Raw genomic sequence first — 24,604 nt, 5'->3', positions numbered from 1 at the left:
ATGGCATATGATGTGATCTATTGGTTTTGTTAATGTTACCTAATGAAGACTGAGGCTAGAAATTGACACATATTTAAATTACTATTATTAAAGTGTCTAACTTCAGCACCATTGTGTACTTTCCAAATGAGAGTCTGGGTTTTGAAGAATTCTCAAAAGAAAGTCTTGTTCCACCTATCAGTGATATTGTCTCACAGCAGGGAATGAAACCAACAAGTGGTGATCAAAAGTTTTATTACACTAAATAAGAGAATGATCTTCTCGATCCATTTTTTATTTGTACAATGGCACACCAGTTTTGAACTCAGTCATCCTTTTAATTTCTCTAGCACATGATAAAAACTTGCTCGAATAGCTATTGCATTTAGTTTTCTAGACTCCAGTGGAATTAGAGAAGGTCTCTCATGGGGAGCAAAGGAATGGGATAGCAATGGGAGGCTTGGCACATGGCTCCTTTGGAAACTCTCCCCAGGTCTTCTGCTTCTCCAGAATCATGGCAACACCACAACAAGCAATGAAACAACTTTTTCTGTCAAATTAAGCATGTGGACTATGCAAAGGGAGACCCTGTAATCTTTAAACATCTAGTACAGGCCAATGAACACGTTCATTAGGCAGTTTTATAGATGATCACTGAGACTGGAATGTGCTGCAGCACCTTCTTCAAAAGAAAGGGGAATCTTGCTGACATTACATTGATATGAGCTGATGTAAAAAACGTACTAAATAGTTGAAGGGAAACATATTGGCTGCAAATCCCTTTAAAAAGACCGAGCTCCCCTCTATCCTCTTTCACTTTCTCAGAAGAGTCAACTAGGTCAGTACTGATTTGGGATGTTACTCCAGGACCTGGAAGGCAGCTATGTAAGTTAATTCTCATGACTTTTCTATAGGCTCTGAGGAGTGCCTTCTGCCAACCCAGCTGTTGGCTGTACACCTGCAGGCAGGTGCTCTTTACTCCTGTTGTTCTGCTTGGAGAGAGCTGATGGAAAGACCTGAAGGAGAATTTCACCGACAGGAAGGAGAAGAGAGGTCCAAGGTGCTCGCAAGTCACTGAGAGCTGCCAAAGTACTCTTGCCATCGTCACCTCCTCCAGACCTGAACTGCCCAACAGTATAAGTAAAAATATTACTTAATATGTTTCTGTTAAATGTTACTTCTTGAAGTATCTAAACAAACATTGAACTTCCATATGACAGCAAAGCTACATGTAATTGGAACATAATCACCACATTTCTTGATGTGTCCTAGCTGGAGAAATACTCATCTTCAAACACATTTCCAAAGGAAATGACTAATTTCTTTGGATTGGTTGATCAAAGGTACTACATTTATCTAAGAAAACCAATTTTTTTACTTTTTGCTTTTCTTCATGTTTTGATTATCTGACTTTTCTTATCTTCACTCTGTTGTCATCAAGCCCACTTATCTTTCTATTATGAAATTGTTGACTCATAGGAAAACTGAATACATACATTGCTTCTCCCTCTTCATCCATTTTTATTCTTCCAAATCCTCCTCTTTTGTTGATTTTCCATGTTGCTATCCTGTTTGCTTTTTTACAAGAGAAAGAATTTGAAGTCTAGTCACAAGTTTGACTTTGGAATGTCAGGCTTTGAAGGCTAATGGATACTTCCAAAGTGTACAGTTTGACGCCAGTCCTACTCTGTGAAAATGAAACCTTTCCCAAGAGAATCGCCACCAACTCAACCTTATTTAAATGGATCCCAGTTTTCTGAGCACACTGCAGGATTTGGCAACTGGCAGCAGGTAACAGAGTTACAACTAAAGTTATTATGTGGATACATTTATTTACCCTCTCTGTAAGGCAACTCTATCAGCAGCTGAAAGAAACCATCTGAACATGACCCCCGGGCAACTGGCTCTGGGTGGCCCTGCTTGAGAATGTGGGGTTGGACCAGATGACTCTTGAGGTCTCTTCCCACCTCAACCATTCCGGGGTTCTGCGAAATGAGCACATATTCCACAGCTCCTTTCCACAAATGCTTTCTCTTAACTTTTCACTTAATCTCTCTAATATATCCATTATTTGAAACACTCTGCAATTATTGAGAGTCTTGCAACAGAAGTCTAACATTGCTGATTATGTGGGCGCCACTGGGCATTTCCATTTTGGAAGAGCCATACTCAATTATTTATTTTACTTTATGAAGTGTTAGACAGCAGTTAATACCTTCATTTTAAATACTACATTTTAACTGGGATGTATCCCTCCTCATATTGTGTAATAACAATGTTTAATAATGTGGTCCTGTATCTACTATGGGTAATTTACCTCTCATAGATGGCTGACTCTTTTTTCCACAAATGTTTTTACCTCCAACCTCGGTGCATGTACACTGGTGCTGAAACTACATGGCTAATTAATTTATCTAAATTTTTAATAACAGAAAAACCCTTAGAACTAATTATGTTTCAATATACTTATTGGACTATCAGTGACAAAGGTTAACAATTGTTTTGTGCACCACTGTAAAAAAGAATAGAATACTTTCCTGCCAATGTGCATATTTCATTATTAACATTTGAGGAATACCAGTGTGTTTGTTGCTGTGCCTTCACAGGCTTTGCATGAGTTGGCCAACTCATTGACCTGCATGGTGAGCTGTGTGTAGACAAACAGTGAAATCCCAGGGCTGCCAAGGCCCACGGCAAAATTCCCCAGGGCTCCCATGAATAGGCCTTTCCTTGACATGGCGAATGCTTAGGGAAACCCTAATGTAAGTAATTAGTTTGTGAACCCTTCGGAAGTGGCCTGAGCAGAGTGAGGACAACCTTGCGGGGAAGACCGAAAGCTGTGCCAGGCAGAGGGTGGGGAGGCAGGAGCAGGTCCCAGCGTGCCAAGGGTGGGATCCAGCGTGGCCCTGTGAGCCTCCACTGCCACCACCCCCGCCAGGACCTGCCTGCTGTGACCACAGAGCCACCCCAGGGGCCTCAGCTGGGGAGAGCCATCCCTGCTGCCGACGTGGGTGGCTGTCTCGGTCCTCGCGGTGTGGCTGTTTCCCGCCAGCACAGGGGGTTGGGTCTGCTTCCATTTTGTGTCCATCAGAAACCACCTGCCATCACGGAATGAGTGGGAACTGTGTTGGCTGATCCACATGGAGACGTCTGGTAGGCACAACACAAGGGACAGGCTTGCGGGGAGATGTGTCTTCCCCCAGACCTTGGTGCCTTCCCGTGCCATGGTTGTGACACCAGTGCCATGACTGTGACACCACAGGGCCATGCCCCCGACTGTGTCACCAGAGGGGCACCCATGCCCAGGACCTGCCCCACGGCTCCTACGGATCCACACCCAGGCGCTGCCGACCCGCCATGGTGCTGGGGCGGGGAGGTGTGAGCCAGGCCCTGCAGCCGCGCCCTGCCTTGGCCATTGGCTGGGGAGGGGGGAGGTGCCAACGGGGCCTCGTGTACCATCCAGGGAATGGGAGCCGGATGAGGCCTCGTGCAGGGAATGGGAGCGGGATGAGGCCTCGTGCACCGTGCAGGGAATGGGAGCAGGATGTCAGTCACGTGGCAGCCTCACGTGATGGGCACGGTGTCCCCAAGCCCCTCCCACTGTCGGTGACGTCACGGCTCTCGCGAGAGCAGCCAGTGGGGGCGCAGGTGAGCTCCGCACTCGGCCCCGCCCCCAGACCCGCCCAGCTCCCCACAGGAGCCAATGGGAGCGCTGCCCCTGCTCTCTCCCCATTGGTTGTCCCTCTGGCATGCAAATGAGCCCCGACGTCACTTCCTGGGACAAATCGAGCGCCATTTTCTCTTTCTGGGGCAGTCGCGGCGCGGGCGGAGCGCGGGGATTGCGCGGGGTTTGCGCGGGGTTTGCGCGGGGGCTGCGCCGGTGCCGCCGCCCTGGCGGGGCGCGCAGTGAGCGCGGCGGGCGGGGCTGGCGGGGCCGGCGGGGCCGCGGGGCGGACAGGGCCGGGGGCAGGGGCGCGGCGCTGAGCGGCGGGGGCGGCCGAGCGGGACCGCGGCAGGAGCAGCGGCAGCGGCAGCGGCAGGAGGAGGCTCCGCATCGGCAGGAGCAGCGGCGGGGGCTCCCCCTGCGGCCCGGCCCGGTACGTGCGGCGGGCGGGGCGGGGCGGGGCGGGCGCTGCGAACGCGAAGCGGCGCGACCGGGCGGGACGGGTCCCTTTGCCCGCCCGCAGCGCCCGCCGGGCCCGAAGCGGCCCCATCTGCCATCGAGCGCTTGGGCCTCGGGACAGCCCGGTGTGAGCGGCTGGTTCGCATCGCTCCTCTGGTTTGTCACCGAATTCCAGCCCCCACTGCAGCGATAGGGGTCCAAGGAACCGTCTGAATAGGCTGTCTTGGTCTGTGGAGCAGTAGTTTGAATTACTTCTGATGGGTTGCTGTAATTTGAAGGAGTTTGTGGCAAAGTGTAGTGTGGATGGGAATGGCACGCGTGTGGAATCCAGCACCAGCTAATGGCATCATTAACGGGACGCGGAATCGCGTTGAATGTCGTTGTGTTACCTCAGCAATGTATGCACGGAAAATAGAAAATTTATGAGTAATATAAAAAACACAGCCCGCATGATGAAAACCATCTGAATGCACTTGCCTTGTGCTTGAGAGCAGGTAATGGGGAGTTCCAGTTGTCCTGGTTTGTAAACTGAATAAAAGGCATGTGTTTGGCTCCTGCTGCAGCAGTTCATAGTTCTGTACTGTCAAAACTGTGAACAACTCACAACTGATAACGTTCTGACATGTAAAGTACTGGGGAGGAATTGTTGTCCTTAACCGTTTTCTATAAACAAAAATGAGTGCTTGATTCCCTAAAGTTGTAAAGACTTAAATGCTAGTGAGGACTCACTCTTGGGATATCTATATTCTAGAAATCCTAGTGCTGCTTTTAATAAATTTTCTGTTAAATTTTGATCAGGAAAAGGGCTTTTTTTTAGGACAACATCTAGTCAAACTCTGAGTAAGAAATTAAGTATATTGTGAGCTGTAAGACCTGTAATTCTTATGGTTCATTTAATGAAAGTTTTGTAAAAAGACAACCCTCCTGAATTATAACAAATACTCAGAAACAAGGAAGAGCACATGCAGTTTTGCAACATCTTTTGTTTTTCCATTGGGAGCTCCCTGATTTGGGTTAAATCTTACTGAATGCTCAGATCACACAGAATGAACTTGGATCGGTTGAGGTTCTGTCGAATGCCCAGAAGGGACTCAAAGAGAGTCAAAGCATTGTGTGAGTTGGTGCTCCAGGAAGGCTCCATGGGTTGGAATGGGTTTGCTCCTTCTTCTCTTCTGACTAGTCTTGGATAACAGGGACTTGATTGTGTGTTAATGAACCATCACAATAGTTATTTAAACTGCAGCGGCTGAAGTTAGTGATCTAAACTTGTTTTGATTTGACTGTGTCTGTTGATGTGCTGTGTCTTGCTGTGTAATTAAGTACCTGAGCACTCCTGCAGTAGCAGCTGTTGAAGGATGGCTGTCTTTGTGTTGGGCTGGGTGACCTTTGTAACAGGTGTGTGATTTATAGCCATGAAAACAGCAAAATTATTGTGACTTTAAAAACAGTTTTATGATTCCAGACACCCAGAGGTTTCCGATTTAGTTGCACAAAGAAAAGTTTAATACTGTTTTTAACCTGAGAGTTCTATCGTGTTGCACTTTGATAAAAATTGGAATCTGAGACGATAAAGAGGAATTACTTTGTTGACCAGAACTGCTCCTAATAAGTTTTATTGAAATATATTTTAATTTGCAACAAATTCAGTAATAAACAAGGATAGTATCTGTTCTAATCAATTGATTGTTTTGCTTTCAGGGCATCAAATCTTCCAAAGCTGTTATAACACCTAGAGAAGCTGATAGGAAGCTGTTCACATTTCTTCCCTCTCCCTCCATGGACTGGATAAGCTTTGATGGTGTTGCCATACTCGTAAATCTGGTTTGGTCTCTCTCAGAAGGCACAGATAAGAGTCCAGGAAGTGGAACCTGCCATGTAATATGTGGTTGTGCAGATATTAAGGTGTGACTTCTTGTAGGTCTTGTAAGCTTTTCAGAAACAAAACAAAAATTGAGGAGAGTAAAACTCTGCATGGCCAAGCTGAACTCACATTCTCTAGGCAGTGTCTCAGTGGGCTGCCCTCCTCCCTGCTCTCTTTGCCATCCAGTATTCTTGTGCTTCAGACTCTTGGAAACAGTAGGTCACGTGCTCTCATTTATTTTCAGCAGTAAAGAAGTTTTGATTGTTTTCTCAACCGATATTATCAACTTCTAATGAGTTTACTGAAATGAAAATAATTCTTTATTGGTGCTTCTCAATTCTGATAACTGCTGAAATACAAGCTGGTAAAGAAACCTTTAAAAAAACCCCAAACCACCTTTAAAGATATTCCCACCCAAAGTCCCCAAACGTATAAACCATTATAAAGACTTTACAGAAGTCTTTATAAAAACCTCTCTCAGTTACTCATGACAGTTACCAGATAAAACTTATAAAAACTAAGACTGATTCAATGTCCAAGGTAGATGATATGAAAGGACAAAATTCCATAAGCCTTCCATAATTTTCCTACTCTAAGCAGTTCCATGAGCAGTGGACTAGTGAAGGCCACGTTCCTGGGAACATATCTGGAGATGTGGCTTCTGTATGGATTACCTGGTGTCTGAAAAGGGTTCCATTACAGCCATTTTCTTGGGTATATTTTGATGGTTTCTTTGAGGCTGCCTCTTTTCCTGAAAACTCCAGAAATGCCGGATTCTCTGGTGCACTGGATTTTGCTGGAAGTATTTGCCTCCACACTGAAGACACATTCGTGCATCTTCCTTAGTCCAGCTCCTACCAGCTCTGTGTTTCATTTGCTGGACGATGCCTGCTCTCTGTAGGGACACAAACCAAAGTGGTGCTGATTCGATGGAAAGAGAAAAGCTCTCACTGTGAGCTCAGTTTGTCACTGGCAGAGGCTGCCAAACCTCTGCCTGTGGGGGTTTCTCAGACCTGACTGGCCATAACAGGGTGCCCTGTTTGCAATTAATGGCTGAGCCTGCTTGGAGGAGGCTGGACTGCTTGTCCTCTTGAGGTGCTTTCCAAAGGGAATGACTGTTGCTCTAAGGAATAAAAGAAATAGGAACTTTCCATTTCGTGGTGATTTCTCAGTCTGAGGAAGTGAAATATTAGTGTTTTTCTTGTTTTTTAATATGGAGAAGTGACAGTAGAAGATACTTGGCAGACTGGGGACTTTGTCCACTGAGATGCTGTCCAGGCTGTTACTTTGTTGTGTAGGCTGGTCTTAAAATACTGTAGTAGAACTGGAAGGGAAGAGTTGCACTTGTGGCCTTTGTTGGAAAGGTGAATGTATCCAGATGTTATAAACTGTGGTAACAGATGTTACAGAAATGAACCTGTAGGGTTGCGTAAAACTTGAGTTTATTGTATCATTATGGAGGTGTTCTCTAAATGACCAGCAAATGCAGGAATAGATTGATGGATAAAATGCCTGAGCAAGAGTTGACCAGATATTTTATGACTGAATTTGAGACATCAGCTGCTAAAATTATTCTTTCATTTTGCTATTAGCTTGCCTTGGTTCTGTTTATGAAATGGCACTGACTGTGGAAACTCAGTGGATTATCAGGTTTTTTGGGAACAGTTCAGTTAAGGATAAATTTGTCTTTTAGGTAGGCAGCACAGTTAAAGGATCAAGTTTCTTGGGCTAGAGTGACTCTGATTTAGTTTTTATGTCCTTTCATGTTGAATTTGCTGGTTAAGAATGGGATGTGTACCAACAAATGGAAACAAAATGCAACCTGAGGCTTGAATATCCAAAATAAAAGAAAAACAAATTAGTAGTAAAATATTGTGGATAATAAACCACATAGTAATCAGGGAATGGAGGTTTTGAGGGAGTAGGTTTAGAAGGGTGAGGTTTTGTAGCCTTTATGATGGTCTAATGGGTACAGAAAATCCAAGGAGGTAATTTCAGATTAGACATTAAGAAGAAATTCTTAACTGTGAGGGCAGTGAGACACTGGAACAGATTGCTCAGGGAAATTGTGGCTGCCCCATCCCTGGAAGGGTTCATGGCCAGATTGGATGGGGCTTTGAGCAACCTGGGATAGTGGAAAGTGTCCCTGCTCATGGCAGAGGGTTGTAGTTATATGATTTTTAAGGTCCCTTCCAACCCAAACCATTCTGTGATTCTGGTGTTAGATGAGTGACTTTAAAGCCTGACTCCCAAGCAGGTTGTTTAAGTAGCAGCTGAATAATCTTACATGTGTTTGCACATGGTGGCTTTGGATTGAAGACCAGCTGCTTGAAAACTGGAAAACAAGTAATTTGTATTCAGGTTTCTTTTCTTGTGTGTATGTATTTTTCTTTCTTCTGGATTAATGATTTCCCTCTCAGGAAGATCACTGGTTAAGAAAACTCTTGAGGTACAGGGATGTTGGATACTACACCATCTTTGTAGACCAGTGGTTTTGTTTTGTGAGCTGGATATGCCTCAGGAAATGTCTGCGTCACCTTTTCCAGTAGCATCAGTGTGAGAGTTGGAAGGACTGAGATGGAGGAACTGTTTCCAGTGGAGGCCAACTCAGTGAGCCACATCTTCTGGCTGGTCTCAGCACGTTGGCATCAGTCAGCTCTGCTGTTACCTACAGTGGACCATGAAATGATGTGCATAACCTTCTGTCATAGAGGGACTGACCATAAAGCTTTAACCAGAGACTTTGCAAATTCCCAGTGGACTTCACTTTAAAAAGATGATTTTTTTTGTCCTGTTTTTACTCCTTGGATTTTGGTAGAATGCCAGACCAGTTACTCTGATTTATTCCATTCTCTATAGGTTCCTGTTCTACACGCACTCCAATGGTATCAGAATGTCTTCTGGACTTGTTGCTGATGAAAAACATTAGAAAACCAGACTAGTGTCTGTCAAATGGGGTTCCCTCTCCACGTCTCTCTACACACCTTTCCTTTTGGGGGAGAAGACGAGAAGAATAGTATGTGAGTTGTTTGAATTTTAATTAGAAAACCCTCAATTGTATGTTTTATACATAAATTAAGGTTGGGGGGGTTACATACAGAGTGAAAAGTATTTTTATACTCTTTTGGGGGTTTGTTGTGTGTGTGCGAGGATTTATTGAGGCTTAGCTTGAAGCTGGTGTCAGTGCAAGGGGATTTTGCAGCTGTTTGTGGGAGAGTCTTGTCATCAGAGGCAAAGATTCTGTGTTGAGAGGGCTGTTGCTTTTTTTGGTGAAGTGCAGCTTTTCAAGACATTTGAGACAGTCAAGGCTGAAGTACTGTTTGGGGATTTTCTGTATGATTTTTTGTTCTTGTTCAGGCTTGTCCTGGATGGTAAATTATTTAGAAATAAGGACTAAGGTGTTGTAAATGCTCCTGGGTCTTCTGCCAGCTATTTAAGAACCACATACCTGAGAAGCTCCCAGTGACCTTTTTCAGTGCAGGTAGTTCTTTTGTGTTCTGTGCCCATTTTATTTTCTTAAGTCTCTTAAATCTCAAATCCAAATTGCATTTTGCTGTCATTGGGGAGCAGTTGACAAAGGCACATACTTCTAAAGCTAAGCCTATGGGGCACCTGATCACTTGACAACAGCAGAAACTTCTGCAGGAAATCTGGATTTTACTGGGAATCATATTCTAAGCATGTACATACGTGACAGAGAAAGAACTTACCAAAGACTTCTCATCTTGATGCTCACATTCAAGGTGAAAGGTGTTGAAGTTCTCCTGCTTGAATGAGATTATAGTAATTTTCTGAATAGAACTTAATAAAATTCTGGTGTTCATGTTCTTTTACAAAAAGCACATGAAACAAGTATTCCTGCCATGTAGATACAAGGAGATCTGAAAGAAAAACTTGGAATTTTATGTAGATAAAAGAAATGTAAAGAATTTTTTCCCCCAAGGATCAGGTTCTGTTTCTTTTAAGAGCAATCAAGTGATCTACTGGGAAATACCAGTGAGACCAGTTCTTTGGCTCAAGAATTTTGGGGTTTCCCATTTAAGAAATAGGATCTTGGCCTGTGTCAGAAATAGTGTGGCCAGAAGGAGCTGATTGATCCTTTGTACTTGGCACTGGTGAGGCCACACCTGCAGTGCTGTGCCCAGTTTTGGTTCCCTCACTACAAGGAAGACACTGAGGGGCTGAAGCATGTCCAGAGAAGGGCAGTGAAGTTGGTGAAGGGTCTGGAGCACAAGTCCTGTGAGCAGATACTGAGGGAGCTGAAGGCTTTTAGCCTGGAGAAAAGGAGGCTCAGATCAGACCTTGCCACCCTCTACAACTACCTGAGAGAAGGTTGTGGGGGTCAGCCTCTTCTCCCAGGGAGCAAGAGCTGGGACACGAGGAAAGAGCCTCAAGTTGCACCCAGGAAGTTTAGATTGGATAATTGGAAAAGCTTCTTCACAGAAAGTGTTTCCAAGCACTGGAATGGGCTCCAGGGGAAGTGGTTCAGTCCTCATAGCTGAGGTATTTAAAAGACATGCAGGTGTGGTGGGGAGGGACATCATTTAGTAGTGGACTTGGCAGTGCTGGGTTAACTGTTGGACTCAATGATCTTGGGGGTCTTTTCCAACCTAAATGATTCTATTCTATATTCTTTTGGATTTTATTTTTTAACACTGTTAAATGCAAGTGCTTGTGTTCCAGTATTCCATCACTTTATTGTGTTTGTTTTATTGTTTTTGTGTTTTCTCCAGGAAAAGTGCAAAATGTTTCAAATTCCTGTTCAAAATCTTGATAATGTCAGGAAGGCTCGAAAAAAGGTGAAGGACATTCTTGTGGATCTTGGGCTTGACAACTGCAGGGAATTCTTGAAGGTAAAGCATTTGAAAGAATGTAAACCAACCTGAAATGTAAACCCTTGAAAAATATTTCACTTTCTAGTGTATATATGATATTTCTCTGCCATGGATCTTTATGTGGGCATTGTTACTTCAAGAATTACTCAGTAATGACTGCTCAGATGCCAGGGGAGGAATTTAGTGTGTTAATATGTAGCATTGAAAGAAAACGTATTTCTCAACAAGATGTGTTATAGGTGGTGCTGCTCATTCTCTGCTAATAATATTTAAACAAAAGGGACCTTACAGCTTCAGGAAAAACACCACAGACCAGTGAACTGTTATTTATGTGCTAGCCAGCAGCTTTTTTTTCAATTTTTTTATAATCACAAGCAGATGAGGGCTTGAGTCTGCTCAGAGACATCACACATCACGGGCAAGCCTCTGAAGGGGCACACAAATTGTCAGGAAAAGGGACGTGCAGTTAAACCCAGTAATCCTGTTGCAGGCCTTTAAACTTTGTGACCAGGGAAAAATACCAAAATTGTCTTTGGTTCTGCATCTTAAAAGGTGTGTGCCCATGTACTGGGGCAGTTAAGATGAACCTTCAACTGTTATTGCCCCTTCCTGGAGCAAATTCTGTGCAGGGATCAGGACGAGTGCACAGCAGGAGATGGGCAAGGCTGATACCAGGAAAGGTGCAAACACAGTGATGCAGCTCTGACTAAACAGGGTGCATTGCAGTGAGCTGGGCACAGGCTCTTGGTTGTTCAGTGTATTCATGGCTCCACAGTGATCACAGCCAAGAGTTTGGATTGGTTCTGTGTGATGGAACTGAAGTAGGTTTAATCCTCTGTAGGGGTGCTCTGGTGTCTTTTGTGGTGTTTTTTTCTGAAACTGTAAGCAAATGATTAGAAAAATAATTTTGCATGGATAACTAATTTTGGAACAGTTGAAAACTGTTGGATGTATCTAAATGCCACAATAGCTCAAGGAAAATGGTAATGTCTAGTAATTTCCACTTACTGTTTTTATGGTGTTACATATTGTTTTGTAATCAAACCTCTAACTCAGAACCTGAGTCTGTCTTGACTGAAGTAGAAGTTTTCATGATGTCGAGTTTTTACTGTGAAGTTTCTTGCAGTCTAACTCTGATTGCAGTATGGACTTTGATGCTGAATGAGTAGTCAGGTGTTTTGTGTTTGGTTGTTTTTTTGTGTGTGTGTAGTGTGCATTAGTGTGTTTTGTTGGGTTTGGCTCATTTTTAATAAATGGTGGTAGAGGGAAACCCAGTAAACATTTCTAGTCTGGAAAAAGCACTGAGGTTTGGGCCGCATGATTTTTTTTTTGCAAATAATTCTCCCTTAAACCAAGTTCATAACTTCAGGAATTTTTTTTTTCAGGTAATCTGGGGCTGGTTTTGGTACAACTTCAGCAGCAGGAAGGGTTTCTAGAGTCTGATTTGTACTTGGCTCATATGATGATGGTATTTCTTTTTGATAGCATGTGGTGCGTGAGGTCTTTATAGAGTGGAATCATGGCCTGGGTTTGGAGGGACTTTAAAGACCATCTAGTGAGAAGTAGCTAAAGTTTGTTTTATCAAATACTGAGATTGATTTCTGGGCTCCTCATGAAATCAGGAAATGGTGTGAAATTATAGGATACAAATGTGGCTTTCCATCTGGTCTTAAAATTGGTCTTAGGCTGTTCTAATTAGGCATGATGATGGACAACAGTTTGTGAGGGGGAAGGTGAAGGAATTTCACATATGACTTGTGTATCTTTTTGTAGCTTAGAGACCAAATGGGTTAAGTTTTAGCTGCTGGGAAGAAAACAGGAGCCTTTTGTGCTGGATTACTAGTTTGATCCTCCAGGTAGTATGTTTAAGTACACTGTGATGCCAGAGGTTTTCCTGTAATAAACTGCTTTAGGTTATCTGACATGCTGTGCTCTCAGGGCCAGAAGGTGGTCAGAGGGATGGAGAGGAGATCTCTGCTCCGATGACAGGCCAAGGGAGTTGGGGTTGGTAACGCTGCAGAAGTGAAGGCTTTGGGGGGAAACTTCATTGCAGCCTTCCAGTACCTAAAGAGGGCTCATAAAAAGGAGGGAGAGGGACTTCTATATGGGAAGACAGTGACAGGACAAGGGGCAGCAATGGTTTAAATTGCAAGAGGGCAGTTTTAGAGCAGGTGTTAGAAAGAAATTCTTGACTCAGAGGGTGATGAGGTGCTGGCACAAGTTGCACAGAGAAGTTGTGAATCCCCATCCCTGGCGTGTGCAAGGCCAGGTTGGAGGGGGCCCTGGGCAACCTGGTGCAGCGAGTGGCCTCCCTGCCCATGGCAGGGGTTGGGACTGGGTAATTTTAAAGGTCCCTTCCACCTCAGGCCATTCTGTGATTCTATTCTATGTATTAATTTAAACCCTGAGCTCTTTTATCTTTTTATTCTGGAAAACAGTGATGGTTTTAATACAGAGGAGAGAACAGTTCTTAGTGTAAGAATGTGTTTCTCTTTAATGTAAAAACACCCATTCTGCATCAGGATTAGTCAGGCTTTTCAGGGCGTTTCTGTCCCTCTTGTTACATTTCCCTTCTGTTTTCCTCCCCTTCTGTGAGAGAGTCAGAAATGGGGGAGAGGCAAAACGAAGTAGCAGTTCTCTGTTCAAACCAAGTGTTCACAATAGACATTTGCACCACTGACTAATTGTACTGTTAAGAATGGTTTATTTATCAGTAAATATTTGTCTGTAGGAAGTAGCTGTTTCAGCAAAATTATCTATATGTATTATCACATGCATTTGGCTTGTGGGAATCTGGTGTTTAAGTCTCTCAAAGCAAAAGCAGAACATGTTTGAGATAAGCCATAAACTTCAGGAAAACTTTTTTAACTGTGTGTAATTTGCTCCAGCATATTCAGCTGAAGAATTATTAGTAAATATCAAATGACTTAATTTTCTCTGTCAAACATAACTCTTCAGAGTTTGGGATTTCTCTTGTTCCACGCAAGAATTCCTTCTAAGGTGTTTCTGGTTTTGTTTTTTTATTAGATGATTTGGCTGAAGGGCAAATAGGCGACTCTTTCAGTGTCCAGGTGTTGATTACATGGAAAGGGATTTGTTTATTGTTGCCCTGAGCTTTTCTGGCTTCTCCTCAGGCAAACTTAACTGTTGAAAAAGCTGGAAAGCTTGTTGCAAACTCAACTACATTTTTCTGAATTCTTGGATAATATAATTTAAATCAGATTATCTCTGGCATGATGTTCTGGCTTTCTGTAATTTGTGAAACACACAGGAATGCTCATATGTGCATGTACAGGAACCCTATGCAAACAGAGCCTGCATTAAGTAGGATTCTGTATTTTTTGGGTTGGTACATGTTGCTCTTTGTTGCTCATTATATGCCCTGTTGCTGCTAAATTTCATGTCAATATTGCATTTTTTTAACCACAAGCTATTAGATATATGAATTCCACTCCTTGTAAGGTCATCTCATCTAAATGGTATTTATTACCTCCTGCTGTTCAGTGGTGTTTGGTGCAGAGGTAAAAACGTCTTGCTCTCTCTAGAGCAGAGTTTAGAGTGAAGAGGAGTTTGTGAAAGGGAAGGGGAATGTGAGGGGAGAAGCAATGCTGGTTTGGGTTTGTAGCCTGTGGTTCATCCAAGGCCCTCTGGTGGGCTGTTGGGGCTACCCTGGGGCCTTCAGGAATGCTGAGGAAATAGAAATCTAGTTTGTTTTTTTGTTGTTGTTTTTTTTAATTAAGTTTGTGTTTGGAGATGTGTCAGCCTCAAAACTGAAGACGAAGTTAGGATTTCTAGGATAGTAGCTGGCTCTGGCTTGAGGAACAAACTGCTCTGATGGGAATGATTAGAAGAATGCTGTAAGGAGAGTTGCTTACCCTGACAGGGTTGTTCAGACATGATAATATTGTTGCTTTTACAGCTTGTGGGAAGGTACTGCAGCTCTTGGAAACAAACTCCTGTCTTTTGTTTTTTCAAGCTAAAAGTGTAGCAATGCTATGAAGATTTAATACCAAAACGTGTTGCAAAGTAAAGCATAGTGGTAAGTTAATAAATGGAAGTAAGCAGTGAAATACCACAGATACAGGAGAAGGAAAGCAGAGGGGGGAGATACCTTTCAGTGTTTGCTGTGAACTTGCCTGGAAGCAACGGAATTAAAGTAAATACTTTCACTCCCTATATTATTTTCAGTAACTGTGTAATGTTCAGAATTCTTGTTGTATTACCAGCCAGTCACATGAACAAATATTTGAGGTAAAATTAATTAAAGAGTGGTCAAAGAAGTAATTCCTTTTAAGGGAGTTTTGGGACATAAATCTGAATATTGTCTGCATTTCTGAGTCACCTTCCCTTAATGTGGATTTTTCTTTGTTTTTTTCCTTATTTTCTGTTGGGAATTTCTTCACATTCAAAACAGACTGCTAAAGCAGATGAGTTCTTGTTTTCATTTTTCTTTTAGAATCTTCAAAGTTTCGATGCAGGTGAAAGCTACTTTTGTAACACTTCTTGGAGTGATGTCTCTCCTTGGGAACCTGTGGGCAAAAGGAAGGTATGTAAAATTTGCGTTAGAAATTCTGGGTAGATGTGTGTGTGGAGTAGCTGAATTTTACAAGTTTTGGAAATGGGAATGCAACTTTTTCATGGTTTAAAAAGTAGCTTTGATATTTGTTTTCTAAGTCCTGTTAGTCAGGGAATAATCTTACATTTCCTCTGTGTTTTCCCCTGTAATGTGGCTGGTTATAAGGACTAAATGTCATTTTCTGTCTTTAAGGATACAACCTTGAACATCAGTATTTGAGATGTCACACTAATGTGCTGCCTTTTTAGCCTAATTTGATGTGTATTATTGACATGATCCTGTGTACAACGTGGCTCTTGTTGCACTGGAAGGGTGAAAATGTGATTGCATAGGTGTGAGTGGATTAAGCTGTAATTATTATTAGTGCCTTGGCATAGGGTGCCAGTGGAAAACTATTTCCAGTTAGGTTTGTGTATGTGAAACAGCTTTTAAAACGTCTGCCTTTTACCATCTTTAAAACAAACTAAGGCTTCAAAGAGGAATAGTTGCAGTGCCCACCATACAGCCTGATCAAACAAAGCCACTCGGTCTTTGCCAAACTGACAAAGTGATCCCTTCTGCCCTTTAGGACCCTGGTCTGCTGTGTCTGCTATTTCTCCCTTCCTGAACTCATGTTCACACATTTAAGACTGGAGGTTGATCTGCTCACATGACTTTGTGGATGAAAGACTCAAATGTGACTTTTTGTTTGAGCAGGGACAGATTGTGTTGAGCCTTTTAGTGCCACTTCAGATAAGGTTTACAGTTACCTTCAGTAAAGACTACCTTTAGTTTAGGAGAATGGAATAAATCACGTTAATTGTTAGGATGGTTTCCCTTTTATTCCCTCCTTTTTTATTTCTTCTTTATGCACATGAAAAGCATCTTTTATCAGGTGTTCTGGCCCCATCCAACATGTTACCTGAGCTCTGGTCTTGCTGCTTTTGTCTCTTTTCCCTAAAGAAAGTTCAGTGTTGGAGGATCTGTGTTAGGTGAGCAGGGAAGGTTCCCCTTCCTCCTCAGACATGAAAAAGGGAAGAGTAGGATGAAGATGGACCAAGGGAAGCTTGTCTTCCTTCACCAGTTCTTTAGGAAAAATGATTAGCCATTTCAATGAAAAATGGAAAAGAACTAAAAATTGTGTGCTAGAGAAGGAAATCTTCTTTCCTTCCTGTTGTCTGAAGGGAGGCAAGGCAGAGAGACCTGATCCCTTACCAGAAGGGAGAAATAAGTGTCCTGACTCAGCCAGTCAGCATGACTGTCTGTATCTGACAAAAACCCCAAGATTGGAATCTGATCTGATGAACTTCAGTGTGGAGTTGGTGATATGGTGCTGGGGAGCAGATTGGCCAAGCTGTGTCTTTGGATAGTAAACTTGTTCCAATCCATTTTTTTAAGCCATCATGATCCCTTGATATATGCCATTCATGTGTTATGCTGCCTAAATCTGGGGGAAAAGAAGTTGGTCCTTCAGGAAGTTCTATTCCAAAGTTGTTGTCATAAGGGGAAAATAAGTTGTTTGAGCCACACTGGAAATTCAGTAGGCTGGAGAAGACACCTTTTTAAAGAAAATTGGTCGTTTCCACCAGTTGTACTGTTTTTAGGGAGACATTAGGAATTCTGGAAGAACTGCAGTTCTTGGAGGCTGTGCTGTCCTCCTGAGTGTCTCTGGGTTGTGGGGAATGTGAAACCACAGAGCAGTGATGCTGCTGCACTCTGGGGTGAGTTCTGTGGAGCAGGACTAACCAAGTTTTCCTCAATGTCTCTAATAAGCCTTTTTATGGATTCCATGAGTACAGTTGAGGGTTGTGATTATCAATTTCTAAAAATCTTTGTTTTTCCTAAGGGGCTTACTATTTTTGCTTTGTCAAATTTTCTATAAAACTGGGATACTCTTGGTAGGCTGTAGTAGCACTTGTGAGCATAAAAAGCAAATCAGGTGAGTATGCAAGGAGAACATGCTGGCAAAATGATTTTGTGTGGAAGACCTCTGTTTCATACAGAGAATATCAAAGCAGCAGATGACATGCTTCCACATGCTGCTGTTCACCTGAGAGAGAATTGGTTTGGATTTTGTTGTTGTTGGGGTTTTTTTGAGTGGAGTAGTGGAACTTCGGAATTCAATAGAACTTGAGGTACTGAACTTTTTTTCTCTTTTGATGGCAGTCTCATAATTTTTGCCCTCATCAAAAACCAAATTATCTAAGAAGACATGGAACACTGTTTTCCCTAGACTTTGCAGTATGCAGGCACTGGGGCTGTTCAATACTTGTTTGAACATCATTACTACAGAATAGTAAATTAACTCAGCAGTTGGACCACTTACCTGTAGAGTGTTCTCACTGCATCTTACAGCAATTGTTCAGACTTTGCAGCAAGGAAAAACTGACAATGCACGACACTATGTGTATTTTATAAGCTTTTGTAAGTCTTGGACAATGAATTAAAATAAGCAGTCACCTCTCTTTGTCACCTGACTCTTCAGAAGTAAGGCTGGTGAGGTGATCTTTATAATGATGCTCTGTGTGCTTCATTAGTTCAGTAGTGTCAGTGGCCTTTCTCCAGGGAATACACTTCAAAAGAAAGATTGATGCATCTGCTAATTTGCTCTGTTGCTGTTTACCAGTGACTGAGATTAGACACCTGGAGTATAAATAGAAGATAATTCAGTGATTCTTTAGCAGCATACTTCTTCATCAGCCTTAGCCAGCCAGTATTATCTGACCCAGTCTCTTGAATTTCGAGCTTAGATTTTGGTTATCATCAGGAGACTCTTCTAGTACTGCTGGTAGATGGCTGGCTGTTATCTGTGTATGACTGACTGTAACCTCCAAGGCTGTATGAAATGGCAAAAAAAAATCCCTGTACATATTTTGTTACTGTTCTTCGTAATGTGTCAGTGACATGTATATGGATGATCTAACTAGGCTGGATACTGAATTGGTGGCCCAGCTTGTTCCCTTTGAGTTCTGTTTCATACAGGGCAGAAATCAGTAAGGTATAAAACATGTCAGAGGGAACATACTGATTCCACCAGATGTCTGAGAGTGCAGATTTGTCACATGGATGTTGCTGTGATTCTGTAGTTTTTGGCAGGAGCCAGGGTTAACTTCCTAGGAAATTGATCAGAAAAAATGGTTGACAGGGCTACCAGTTTTTCATAAAGAGGAAATAAGGATCATGTGGATACAGAGTCACGCTGTCATGTGATGTATAACTGAGGGACCAAACCACTGCTCAGTGGAAGATAGTCAGGTATATTCTTATACAGTTAAATACTTTCCTGAAAAGAATCTGTATGCTCTATAATGAATGTGCTAGAAGAAATTTCTGAAAAAAATTATTGTGATGGAATGTCCAGTCTGGATGAGACAAGACAAATAGGTCATTGCTGCCTTATCACAAAAGCAGGTTTTATTCTCTTCTATTATTATTTTAGCTTCAAAAGGATATTCTTAAGAAACCTACTAATTTGTGACTTTTCTGGGAAGGTACTTCTAGAGAGTTTTCAGTAGAGAGCAGGCTGTTGAAACACAGAAAAAGGTCCCTTCCTGTTCTGTGTTCTCTCTCTAAGCTGGCCCTTAACTAAATAAAGCTTTAAAAGTGTCATATTAGAAGGACTGTTGTTCCTAATTGCTAATGCTTAACCTCCTGTGTATGGCATACAAATTCTTCTTAGCTTGTTCTGTGATTCCTGTCTTTAAAAATGGGTTTCAAAATAACTTCTTGTGTACTGGAGTAGAAATGGACTCACTTAAAGCTTAATAAATTATTGTGAAACAAAAAGGGCACAGGTGTTTCTCCCTTTAAGTATGTCATCTTTAAATCTGCTTTTCAAAACCACAAGAAATGGGGAAGATACATGCTCTGTGTCCAGTGAAGGCATTTTTGGCAGGTGTTGGTGTAGACTTATTTTTAAACAGGTAACAGCAAGGTAGGAACTGGCAGTTTCTAAGTGGATGTTTCTCTTTTGTTTGCAGAGATACAGAACAAAGCCCTACTGCTGCAGCTTATGCAAGTTCTCATCAAAACTGCTTACTTCATTCAAGAATCACTTGCATCGCTACCATGAGGATGAAGAGGAGCAAGAGATGGTGGTTTCTTGCCCAAAATGTGCATTTGCTTCTCATCCCAAAGTAGTGGGAAAACACATCCGGATGTTTCACTCATCTAATAAAAGGATACAGAACTATACAGTCAGCATTTTGGATGGCATGAAACAATTTAAGAGTGATGTCATAAACTTCACATGTCTAAAATGTCACTTCACAGACACCCTATATTACAATATGAAGAAGCATGTGCTGATGAACCATTTTAAAAATTTAATAAGTGTGTATTTTGGTGAGAAATCTGGTGATAGTACAGCAAATTCAGTTGAATACTACTGTAAAAAGTGTAATGCTTCTGCAAACAGCCCAGATTCTTTAATGTATCATATCTTGACAGCTGAAACACACCAAGACCTGGAGAACAAACTTCGATCGGTGATTTCAGAACGTATTAAGAAACCTGGACAAACGACTATTGCTCCAAAGCCTCTCCAAAGTGTGGCGCTGGCTCCTCCATCTGCAGGGCCTGCTGTTGTCCCAGCAGGTTCCATCACAGCTCCAGCTTGCATCCAGCTTGCATTTCCACAGAATAATCAAAACCAGAGTGCGATGCAGCCAAAAGCAGTTCAAAACACAGTCGGACCACTGACTGTTCCAAGTGCCTCTGGTAGCCTTCCACATACGACTTCTGCTCCAGTTGTTACGCCATCACATGTCACTCTTGTTCCCAGCAATCCTCCTGTAGGTCAGAACAACATTAGTATTCCACCGTCTCCTTCCCGGCCTATCATTGTTTCTCATGGGCTCCCTCTTAATAACGCTGTTGGGACCATAAATGGAACTGTGGCCCCTGCAGTTCTTCCTCTTAACCAGCCTGTCAGTCCTGGGCTCTTTCCCGTTAATCAGCCCATTGGTACTATAAATGCTCCAGTTCCAGCTGGAACACTGCCTGTTACTCAACATGTCAGCCCTGTGAATCAACCAGTTGTACCAGGAGTCGTCCCAGTGAATCAACCAGTTGCTCCAGGAGTTCTCTCTGTCAACCAGTCACTTGGGAACATGAACAGACCCATTGATCCCAGGGTCTTTCCTGTGGCACAGACAGTTGGGTCGGGTGTTCTCCAGCTGAACCAGCCGGTTGCCTCTGGGGTGGTTCCTGTCAGACCATCTGTCGGACCTGGGTTTCTTCAGCTTAATCAACCTGTTGCCCCAGCAGTTATTCCAGTAAATCAGCCAGTTCAACCTCCAGTTTCTCAAAATGCAACTTTTTTGACTGCAGGCCCTATCCTGAGGCAGTTGATTCCCACGGGGAAGCAGGTTAATGGGATACCTACGTACACGCTTGCCCCGGTTTCAGTGACTTTGCCTGTACCTCCTGGTGGTGGAGTAGCGACTGTTACGCCCCCGCAGGTGCCCATCCAGCTCATGCAGTCTGGGTCGGTGGCTCAGCTGTCCCAGTCACCGGCTGGTGCACCCTCTCCTCCCATGGTTCTGACCTCTGAGAATGTGTCTTTACAGGCCTCCCCACCTGGTCCTGAAACAAGCCAGGCTATCAGACAGGCCAAGCAGTGGAAGACTTGCCCTGTTTGCAATGAGCTTTTCCCATCAAATGTCTATGAGGTGCACATGGAGGTGGCCCACAAACCACGTGAAGTAAAAGTAGAAATCCCAGAACCCGACAAACTTGCAGCTTGTGCACCCTTTCTAAGGATGACAGAAAAGACGATCCGTTGTTATGCCTGTAAATGTTTTCTCTGTGAGGAAGAGCTCATGAAACATCTCTTCATGCATGGCTTATCTTGCTTGTTTTGCACAGGTACTTTCTATGACTTGAAAAGCCTCCTGGAACACAACAAAACCAGACACAGTGGGAGGAAGCAGTTGCACGCCAATTACAGCAACAGAGGATTTCAGCTGGTTAACGATGCTCAGGGTGACCTGGTGTTCCCACACTTTGATTTCAATACAGTGTTACCAAATGAAGACATGGGTGAAAGAGAAGTACATATGGCAGTTCTTGTTGGAATAAATTCAACAATTCTCGTCCCTGTTTACATCAAAGTGAAGCCTCAGACAGCAGAAGCGAACAGGAGATGCACCAGAAAAATGTTTACCTGTCCCTTTTGCTTAGGTACGTTTGCTGGTAAAGAAACCTATGAAAAGCATTTGAAAGAGCGGCATCATATAATGCCAACAGTACATACAATTTTAAAGTCTCCTGCTTTCAAGTGCATCCACTGTTGTGGTGTGTACACTGGAAATATGACTCTAACAGCCATTGCTGTACATTTGCTCCGTTGTAGAAGTGCTCCCAAAGACAAAGATACCAACTCAAGCCTGAAGATGCAGCTTGAGCGTACTGAGAGAGAAGAGCTGCTGTTTGTGAACGGTGAAAAGCATGTTTCTTTGATACTGAAAAGAAGGCAATCTGATTCCTGCTTTGTTGCAGAAGACCAAAGAAGTAAGGAACAGCAGCCTCTGAGCTTAAGTGCTGGCATAGCTCTGTCTCCAGAGAAAGAAGTGAGTTCAGGGGTAGTGCCTTTCAAACGACAGAAGATGAGGACTGAGATGAGGAAGCTTCCTTCCAGTGAGGATCTTCGCTTTCTGGCGGTGGATCCTAATCAGTACGATCACAATTCGTATGAGGCGCAAAAACAGTTTTTGTCAGACTACTTCCACAAGAGGCCATATCCTTCTAAAAAAGAGATGGAATTACTTTCACTGCTACTGTATGCGTGGAAAATTGATGTTGCATCAGTCTTCGGAAAAATGAGGAATAAGTGCTTAAGGGCGATAAAAAATCTCCAGCCATCTGTGCTGCTGGGTTTCAGTGTGTCTGAACTGAAAACTGTGAAGCACAGTTTGAATTTAAGTGGTGAACCATTAAATAATGAGCCATTAGATATGTAAACAAGGTTTTTATAACAGCTAAAAGCAATCCATAATTGCATACTTACCAGTTTAGCAGTTTATATATTATTTGTTTTAACTTGCAGACTGGCCTGTTGAAGGGTGCAGTAGTACAGAAAGTATATCGTTCAGCTGTGACTGTTATTGTGAAAGGCACACGTAGCTGTGTGTCTGAAAAAGCTAAAACCTTCAGACTTACACATCTGGAATTTGTTTTAGCCTTTTACTTTTTCTGGAGTAGTGTTGTGGGATTTTTTTGTTTGGTTGTTTTTTCGTTGGTGTTCTACTTCCATTTCCCTTTCTTCCCCCCCAGGCTCCCCTTACACTTTTTATACCACCATGTAAAACACTTGTCCTGTTAAAAATTTATTTTATTTTATTTTATTTTTCTGCAATGTTGTCATCTTTTCTCAATAATAAAATGTGTAACGTTGTTTAAAATTCCAAGGTAAACTGTATGTGAAAAACATGTATGTGACTGTATTTTTAAGTCCTGATTCTGAAGAAGTGATTGCAGCCTTTACATCCATCGCCCCTTTGATTTCCCAGTGCACTGGTAGCAATGGCAATCCTTTTTATTTTTATTCTCCTCAATCAAAATACCTGTGCCAGTTAACTCTGGTGACTTGTTGTTTCTTCTGAGTATTATTAATGTGGCGAGGATTGAGGGGCTCGCGGGTGCCTATTGAAGTGTTATAATGAACTGATTTTAAATGGTTATTATCTGTTAAATAGACCTTTTTAACCAGAAGTGTTTACTCTTTTTATTGGTGTTGAAGCCTGGTTGTTTAAATACCGGTTGTTCTAGGCTTGGTAGCAGCATTTGTTTTATTTTCTTTTTCAAAAGCAAAGCTGCTTTGCAGAGTTGCTTTGATACCTGGAGTATATGACTTCTGTGCACATCACTTACCTGTAGAAACCCTATCCAGATATCACTGAAGTTTGGTGAAAAACCTGACTTATTTTAAATTGCTGTTTTATGAGGTAGTAACTGAGCAGAGCCTCTTCCCCAGCAAATTAGAGCCCTGGCTTGAAATCGCTTGGGTCAGAAATTGTTCAAACTGAAACTGGATGAACTGGTAGCATCAGGACTTTTGAGTACCTGAACCAATGGTATTCATGTAGTGATTGTTTTTTATTGGCCTGTAGAGAACATCAGAATAGTATAAAACCCAAACAGACTTATCTTCAATGTGAAGGAACACCCCTGTTACAGATTACAGAAAAGCTGCTGGGAAGGTTCGCTTGAGTTGAAGCACAAACTGGTGGCTACATTGAGGCCTTGTTGAGTACTGTCCTTTCTTTCTGGGTATGGTTGTTTTCATCTGGCTTGTCAAAGAGTGCCTCAAATCTTAATTAACAGCCAGTTCCATAAAAAATAACTTGTAAAATGCATTATTTTTAATTCTTCATCTTAATCCCCCTCTCCCCACCCTTTTTTCTCAGAAGGTAGGAGTTCACTTGTGCCAGTGTTCCAAGGAAAGGGTGATATGCCCAGGTTTATTTCTATTTTTTAAAGTAGTAAGAATACTTTTGCCCTGTGCAATAGTTCCTAAAGCAGATACAGAATGTTTTTAATGCTGTTTCTGAAAGGGTGTGACATTTTTAGCAGAACTTGGTGGCTTTCCACCTAAGGTTCTATAGGCTGTTTGGAATTATATTTTGGATAAAATCTTAATATTTTCATATCAATTGCTTCAGAGAGTTTTAATGTGTATGTAACATACTGTTACTTAGAATCTGCTATTTGGAAAAATGTAACTTAATAGCAGAGTTAAGCAAACAAACACCATTTATGGGATCATCTTCACGCCCCACTCCAAAAACTGAGAGTGATTAAGAAACTGTGCATTCTAACAGCCTAATAATAGCTCATTGGAAAATAAATATATTTGACCATAGCACAGTTCATGAAACCTGTTTAAAGGGCTTTGAGTGAGGAAGAGGGATGCTCCATAGAAGTTCTGAAATGTAGGCACTCACAGCCTCAGTCCTGTGAGGCCTGTCATCTTTGGGGTAGTTCTGCTGGTACTGGTGAAACTCCAGTGTGGAGGAATTTGGCAGTGTGGATCTGGGGAAGGTTTGCCATGAATGGGAGAAGATTGTGGTGATAACAGTGTGGCTGTGGGAAGCTGGGAAGTCATTTCAGGATTCATCCATGATCAGGGCACCAAGGGAACAGTCCAGTCTGACCAGAGTTTTCCTACATAGTATCTAGTGTTGATGTTAAGCATTTTATTTATTGGACACTGATTTCACAGTTTCAAATAAATCAGATTTCTAACTTTC

General features: G+C 42.5%; 1 protein-coding gene across 4 annotated transcripts; it reads left to right on the top strand.

Annotated features, from left to right (window-relative positions):
• The first annotated feature begins 3,800 nt into the window (after positions 1–3,800).
• Positions 3,801–24,604, top strand: ADNP2 (ADNP homeobox 2). 4 transcript variants are annotated; one of them, XM_071553454.1, is made up of 5 exons: positions 3,801–4,076; positions 8,823–8,979; positions 10,697–10,816; positions 15,255–15,344; positions 19,334–24,604. In XM_071553454.1, the coding sequence occupies exons 3-5, from the start codon at positions 10,709–10,711 to the stop codon at positions 22,313–22,315; spliced, it is 3,180 nt and encodes a 1,059-aa protein (XP_071409555.1). In that variant the 5' UTR covers positions 3,801–4,076; positions 8,823–8,979; positions 10,697–10,708; the 3' UTR covers positions 22,316–24,604. The 4 variants fall into 4 exon arrangements, with proteins under 4 accessions (XP_071409555.1, XP_071409553.1, XP_071409554.1 ...); XM_071553452.1 differs by having other exon boundaries at positions 8,823–8,983; XM_071553453.1 differs by lacking the exon at positions 3,801–4,076 and adding an exon at positions 5,838–6,004 and having other exon boundaries at positions 8,823–8,983.

The sequence above is a fragment of the Pithys albifrons genome, chromosome 4 (assembly GCF_047495875.1).
Source record: "Pithys albifrons albifrons isolate INPA30051 chromosome 4, PitAlb_v1, whole genome shotgun sequence".
NCBI lineage: Eukaryota > Metazoa > Chordata > Aves > Passeriformes > Thamnophilidae > Pithys > Pithys albifrons.
Note: the sequence above shows the minus strand (reverse complement) of the source record. Positions and strands in the feature narration are given on the sequence as shown.